Source organism: Limulus polyphemus, unplaced genomic scaffold, assembly GCF_000517525.1.
Source record: "Limulus polyphemus unplaced genomic scaffold, Limulus_polyphemus-2.1.2 Scaffold3497, whole genome shotgun sequence".
In the NCBI taxonomy this organism is placed as follows: Eukaryota; Metazoa; Arthropoda; class Merostomata; order Xiphosura; family Limulidae; genus Limulus; species Limulus polyphemus.
The window spans coordinates 48,853-56,298 of NW_013669107.1; the positions used below are offsets into that span (position 1 = coordinate 48,853).

At 31.5% G+C, this 7,446-nt stretch overlaps 1 protein-coding gene across 1 annotated transcript in view; it reads right to left on the reverse strand.

Moving 5' to 3' along the window:
* Positions 1-5,923: 5,923 nt before the first annotated feature.
* LOC111088293 (protein spaetzle 5-like) overlaps positions 5,924-7,446 on the reverse strand; it is a 7,833-nt gene continuing 6,310 nt past the window's right edge. The window contains exon 4 of the mRNA XM_022397984.1: positions 5,924-6,505. Coding sequence (XP_022253692.1) covers positions 6,343-6,505 — 163 coding nt within the window. The 3' untranslated portion in view covers positions 5,924-6,342. The remainder of the gene's footprint in view (positions 6,506-7,446) is intronic.

The window sequence follows — 7,446 nt, forward strand, 5'->3', positions numbered from 1 at the left end:
ACATTTGCTCTCTATGTAAGAAATCTTTGTCAAAACTGTTGGACTACTAGATGTTCTGCTGTTAAATCTCGTTTGACTCTCGTTTAATCTTTTCATCTCTTTTCAATTATTTTATGAACATAGGCTAGCTATGATATATGATAAACGATAATGTAAATTATTGAGTCGCATGAACTTTCAGATAAAAGTACAAAGAAAGCGATAAATAAAACTATCTGTACAATACGTTTTTGTTTTTTGCACAGTAGTTCATTAATAATTTCTTTCAAAGGTATTTAAACTGTTGCAATATATCTAAAAACCATTCAGATTAAAACAATTATTCGACATACTGTTGTATTCTATGTATGTACGACATTAGAAGTACTTGTGCTCTTGTCTTTCATGATTGGTTAAGGATTGGCGTTCTCTAAGCTTGATATATAAAAACTATATATATCTCTTCTGGATGTATGAAGTATCTAATAAAATGTTATTTTGATATATAAAGCAGTACGTGCGAGTGTCTAAGCTGAAGGTAATATATTACAAGCATTGTAAAGAAAACGTACATTCAAATAATATCAAATATTCTGATTGAAATATGTAGTATTTACCAATTCTATTTATGCCTATTTACTTAAAATAATTACTAAATTCATGTATAACGAATAAATCATCGTTGACAGAGCAGCTAGTGTTCAAAGACGAAAACAAATTAAAGCAATACCACTTGAAATTACGCTTCTCAATAGACAAATTCATTTAATGGAACGGATTAGTTTAATGTTCTACTCCCAACTTCACATTGTTTCTTACCTGTTTTATTACTTTTCTTGGTGTAATTTTCTAGTTTGAAAGTGATATGACGCCTTACCTCATATTCATCATGTGATTCATGCATTGAAAAAATAACTTCTTCCAAAAAGAAAAGTAATTAATGATGTTGAAATAAATATAATCAACCTGAACAAGTTATGCTCTTTTAAATAATAAATTTATCGAATAAACATGGTATGACTTCGGCTTTAATTGTATTTATTTTCATGTCCCAGTTTCAATGCAATCTTTAAATGATATGTGATCAATTGAATATAATTTTTATAAGCGTTAGTTCACTTAATTGTTTTTAACTTTTTTGGCGTAATATTACACTATGCTAAAACACAAACTTTTTTTGGAAATGTGACATGACGAGTTAGGAAATCCATTTTTATAAAACATTTCTTGAAGTCGGTGGTATAACAATAAGATATGTTTACAGTACTTCTACTGTGCATATACAGTTTTAAGCAAAATACAAATCGGTTTCTCTGGAGTAAAATAAGGAAACATTTTCCGGTCACTTAAAGCTTTTCCCTGTAAAATATTTTGCTACATGTACTCAAAGGCTCTGGGTAATACTACAGGAGATTAACTTGTGGTTAGTTCACTTTTCTAGTTCTCTTTCCTTGCTCTATCATTTCTATTTAAGTACCAACGAGGGGAATGATGTCAGTTCCTGATGTAAAGAACAAATCAACTAAATTTACCCATATTACACAATATATTTTATCGTCTCGTTAGGGCCTCTCTCTTGATTGGTTGTTTGTTTGTTTTTTTGTTGTTTCTTCACAGATAACTGAAAATACGTTTCAGTATTCTCTAAAAATGAAATAGAATATTTATGTGGTGATAGACGGACTTGCATATTCTGCGCAATACTCCCTGTCAGGCATATTTATAGACTTATTGTGTGATGTAATATTGCTTTTTCCACGCGTTATAGTTGAAACCATTTTTAGTTTTAAAATGTAATTTATCGCTACAAGATTTTGTCTCATCAACAACAATAAGTTAATACTTTCTGAAGACCGTTTACAAATATAAACCAGGATTACTTATTGCACACTTGGTACTATTTGCACTCTAGTGTTTAGCATCATAACCAGGATTACTAATCGCAAACTTGGTACTATTTACACCCCAGTGTTTAGCATCATAACCAGGATTACTAATTGCACGCTTGGTACTATTTACACTCCAGTGTTTAGCATCATAATCAGGATTACTAATTGCACGCTTGGTACTATTTACACTCCAGTGTTTAGCATCATAACCAGGATTACTAATTGCACGCTTGGTACTATTTACACTCCAGTGTTTAGCATCATAACCAGGATTACTAATTGCACGCTTGGTACTATTTACACTCCAGTGTTTAGCATCATATTAGTCTTGTGATTACACCTTAGAAGAAAATGCATTATGTGTATTTAATAAACACAACTTAGTTATAACTCTTTCAGAATGTACTTCCTTCTCCCTGTTTTAATTGATATATATTCATAGAGAAGTATTTTTTTTCTCGTAACTTATTCAAATTCATCATCATGGACAACTATCTCACAATATGAAAATGAACATTACAATTTCTGTAATATAACGTATTCTACACGCCTTCTACATCTATCTATAAGTAAAATTTCATTTTAAATTTTCATAGATCCTTTCCTATATCTTATTTTTTTTTTACATCAGTGAGGTATTCAGATAATTTAGACAAATTCCTTCTTGTGAACTCTTCTTTCTTGTTAATCTCTATAAGAAATCGAATATTGCAAAAAAACAATACAAATTCAAAGTCCACTAGAGCTTTTCATCTATCTTTAATCAAGTGCATTTTATATCCTTAATTTGATTGTCAGCTTAGATGAACTACGTAATTTCATACGTCCGTATTATTTCTCTATACATTCCTTTTTCGGGACGTATTGTCTATAACTGAAATCAGCATATTGTTAATAATTTGTTTGTTTTCTTTTAAATTTCTTGACCTTAAAAAAATATTCGAGCATGAAGCTATGAAAAAATCCCTTTTCTTAATTACTTCTGAGATCGTTGCATTATTGACTAAAAGTTTGTAGACAGATGAGAATTCAAACTAAAAAAAGTTTAATAATTTAACGTTTAGCAAGCATGATCATTTTTTGTTAAGTACTTTTTTATAAAATATATTTAATTATTCAAACTAGTTTTCGTTGACCTCAGTACTGCCCCCCCCCCCCACCCAGTGGCACAGTGGTATATCTTCGGTTTCGATACCCGCGGTGAACAGAGCACATATAGCGCATTATATAGCTTTGTGCTTAGTTACAAACTAACAAACAAACAAACCTCAGTAATTCTTTACACCAATGACGACCAAAACATATTGATATAGTTTTAAGAGGAAGAACGGACCTGGTCGATTTTATTCGTCTACGGGAAATCATTCAGTACGGAATAATTCCGTTATTTTGCTATACTATATGCAGTGGACCAGTCCCGAATTACATATTTTGAATTATCGTACAAAACTATCTATAAGTTTATAAATGCTAAGCTATTCATTACAGGGAATAAAACTTTATAAATATTTAAAAAATTAGATCCATTTAGCTTACTGAAGTTATTTCACTATGAATAAAAACGTGTATGAAATGTTCAGTTTCATTCTTCATCTGTTTATTGTAATTCTAAGTATGATATTCATGCTATACAGTAAGTATTTCTTCTAATAGAAGAACCGTGAAATCCGTATATTCAAAACAATAAAAAAGTATAATGAAACAGAATGTATGTTTAAGTACTGTCAGGAGTGTGATGATAGTTCAGGAAACGACAAAACAATAAAACAAGTATAATGAAACAGAATGTATGTTTAAGTACTGTCAGGAGTGTGCTGATAGTTCAGGAAACGACAAAACAATAAAACAAGTATAATGAAACAGAATGTATGTTTAAGTACTGTCAGGAGTGTGTGATATGTTTAAGTACTGTCAGGAGTGTGCTGATAGTTCAGGAAACGACAAAACAATAAAACAAGTATAATGAAACAGAATGTATGTTTAAGTACTGTCAGGAGTGTGATATGTTTAAGTACTGTCAGGAGTGTGATATGTTTAAGTACTGTCAGGAGTGTGATGATAGTTCAGGAAACGACTGACGGTTATTGTCTATTTTTTCGAAATGTGTGTATTTCACTATCCTAAATATAAAATATATTTATTGTCTTTATATAGTTAAGTACAAGAAACACATTCTTACTTGATAGCTTACATGAAGTTAATGTATATAATAGTACTCCTCCTACCTCACGAAAAGTGAACCTTATTAGTACTCACTATGTGCCATCAATTATAGATGATATTATGCAGATAGTATAAACCTTGTTTAGTTTCCACCGCTATGTTTGGATTTAGCCCAAATCTGGTAATATTTTGTGCTATAATTTCTACAGCACATAACTAACCGTTTAAAAGTCCCTCGGTGGGGCAGCAGTAAGTCTACGGACTTGCAACGCTAAAAATCCGGGGTTCTATTCCCCGCGTTAACATAGCAGATATAGTAAATATGTGTCTTTGCTATAAAACAATCAATCAATCAATGAAACTAAACGTTTAAAGCATAACAATTTTTTGGTGCAACTTGAAAGCGTGATATGCTTTACATACCTCTTTGAAATCTACAAATTTAACGCATTCACTCGTCCTCTTTATGGATGATATATATATCTATAATTTCTCTTCGTACAGGTTTAATTTAATACTGTTCGAACAACTCGCTCTTAGGTATTTCATTTGGTGAGTTCCAAGAAACATTCGACACTTACTATTGTCTTTTACGAAATGTAAATATCACTTCTATGAGACTATATACGGCGAATATTGTAACTCCAACAAGATGACGGTAAATAATACGAGATAAACCTCATAAAATAAGCATCAAATACTGGGTAAACCCGAATATCTTCTGTTCCTCGTATAAACACAAAACGTTTCTGTTACAAAGTTTATTGGAAACAGCAACAAACTGGAACTGTTAAATAAAGCTGATTATTATATTTGAGTTCACAAGTAGCTGTAGACTATGTTACATTCAAAGGTCGACTTACATGAAACCTAAAGTATCTAAACAAACTGATATACCATTTAAATGGGATTGAGTTTTCTACCGCAGTTCCTGTTCTGATTGTCGATGCGAATCTATACAAAGATTAAATTATAAATAATTTGCATTTAATATACTTAAAATGTCATAACTGTTGTTCCAATATTTTATTGTCGGAAAATACAGTTCATTACAGAATGATTTCTTTGATACATATTATAAATACAGAGTTTCCAAAAATGAACAATGTAGTGGAAGTTCTGACATCCCATATAAGTGTAGTCATACTGGAGGTGTAAAGACAGTCAAAAGGGTAAAGACAGTCATACTGGAGATGTAAAAACAGTCATACTAACATATCTTGGAAAGAAACCCCCAAGTATCACCAGTGTAAACATTTGATTGTTACCTAACCTGACTGGGATAACCAAAGAAAATGTTTTCAGTCTAAGTAATTATCTATCTCATGTGCAAGGATGGAAGATAACTTTTAAATCATGTCTGTCAACAGTTGTTTGATACTGTTTAGTCGAAGGTTTCTTTAATGCCTTTTACCTTAACTATACTGTAGTTAATTGTTATGTTTGCTGTCACTGGTCTCTCTGAACATAACCTTCATAAGGTTCGTAGCTTCAGTTTGAAATAAGAATACATAATTATTAAATAAAGTCATTTACTTAGCTGATTACTTTATGATATTAATTCATATTGATAGTGTTCATTTTATACGCATGTTTGTAGTAAATGAAAATAACTCCGGTTTAAATTGTCGTTTTCGTGATAGATTCAAGAATTTGTAAAAGAAAAAGGTATAATACATACGTTATAAGGCTTAGTCAAGATATATTTTCTTCATTAACAGCAAAATGTATTAGGAAATCACCCGCTGTAGTAAACATAAAACGGTATGGTTTAAATATTCTAACAATGTAGAATTACAAGTTTGTGTAGTTAGTTTTCTTTCAGAATTTGTAATGCATACTGGAGAGATTTAGACAATTTAAAATAAAGATATAAAAAACGACCTTTGTTCTTCAGATAATAATAATAAGTAAAGTTTTATTTCAGCCAACGTTTCGCTGTTGCTACTTCTTCAACAATTGTTGTACAAGAAATGTTCTTGTTCTACTAGTTACTTTTCTACCAGACGATAGTGTCAGTGAATATTGTTGGAATATGTTGATCATCTACATTACAATCGACAATACTTTTTCGATTTCAAAAAAAATTAATGATTAGATACTTCCATGAGTTTTCGAAAACATGTATGTCGTTACTGAAGAACTCACAGATCTTTGTTTCTTTATGAGAGTGAAACTTTCTTGGAATAGACTTAGTAAATTACCAATAAGATTTTATGTGAATAAATGTTTTCTACGACAGTTTGCTTTATTAAACAAAATAAATCTTAATAAAAGGCTTCGACACAACTCTTGAATATTGTTGTTAATTTCAAAACGAGCTGATCAAGTAACATGCACAGCAGGAAGGAATAAAAACGTCACTTGTCTGGAGTCTTGACGAAGAGAAAGTCAAGGCTTTAGCAATAACATATTTCTGTTCACATACGTTGTTGTAGCCATTGGGAAGTCCGATTTTAGAAGAACACGTTTCACTAAAATAATCATAAAATAAAAATTTCAAGTTAGAAAAGAATAAAGCAGGAACAATATAGTCTTCTCTTTACAATTCTTCTATTTTCCTCTCCACAACAGTACGGGTAAAAACTATACATGTTTATTACGATATTTTGTTTTTTGTGTAAAAACCTTTTCGAAACACATATAATTCACAAACTAGTTTCCAAATGAAGTATTAACATAATTACTACTCTCCAAACTAGTTTCCGTCCAGCATGGTCAGGTGGTTAGTGCACTCGACTCGCAATCTGAGGGTTGCGGGTTCGAATCCCCATCCCACCAAACATGCTTGCCCTTTCAGCCGTGTGGGCGTTATAATGTGCCGGTCAATCCCACTATTCGTTGGTAAAAGAGTAGCCCAAGAGTTGGCGGTGGGTGGTGATGACTAGCTGCCTTCCCTCTAGTCTTACACTGCTAGATTAGGGACGGCTAGCGCAGATAGCCCTCGTGTAGCTTTGCGCGAAATCCAAAAAACAAACAAACCAGACTAGTTTCCAAATGAAGTATTAGCATAACACAGGTCTGCGATGGTTTTATTGTATTGAAAGTTTTTACATGTTCTACAGTAATTCCTGTACGCTGAATCCGAAAATGATGTCCATTTTCTCCATCACGTACAATTTTTTCACAAAACATCCTATGTACTTTTACACAATTGAATGATTTTTATTGAAATCAGGTCACATTTTACTATGCTATGCTTAAAATGTTGACAACCATTAGTTATATATTTTTTTCTAGATCAATCGCAACGTGAGAGTCTTATCGATCGTTCTAGAACCCAAACATAACAAACATGATAATAAAAAATGTTCATTGTGGTAAATGAAATAATAATTTGATCTAAGTGAAAGTTTTTCTTCTTCCCGATTTATAAAACATCCTCAGGTGATAGAAACAAATGAATATTATTTTC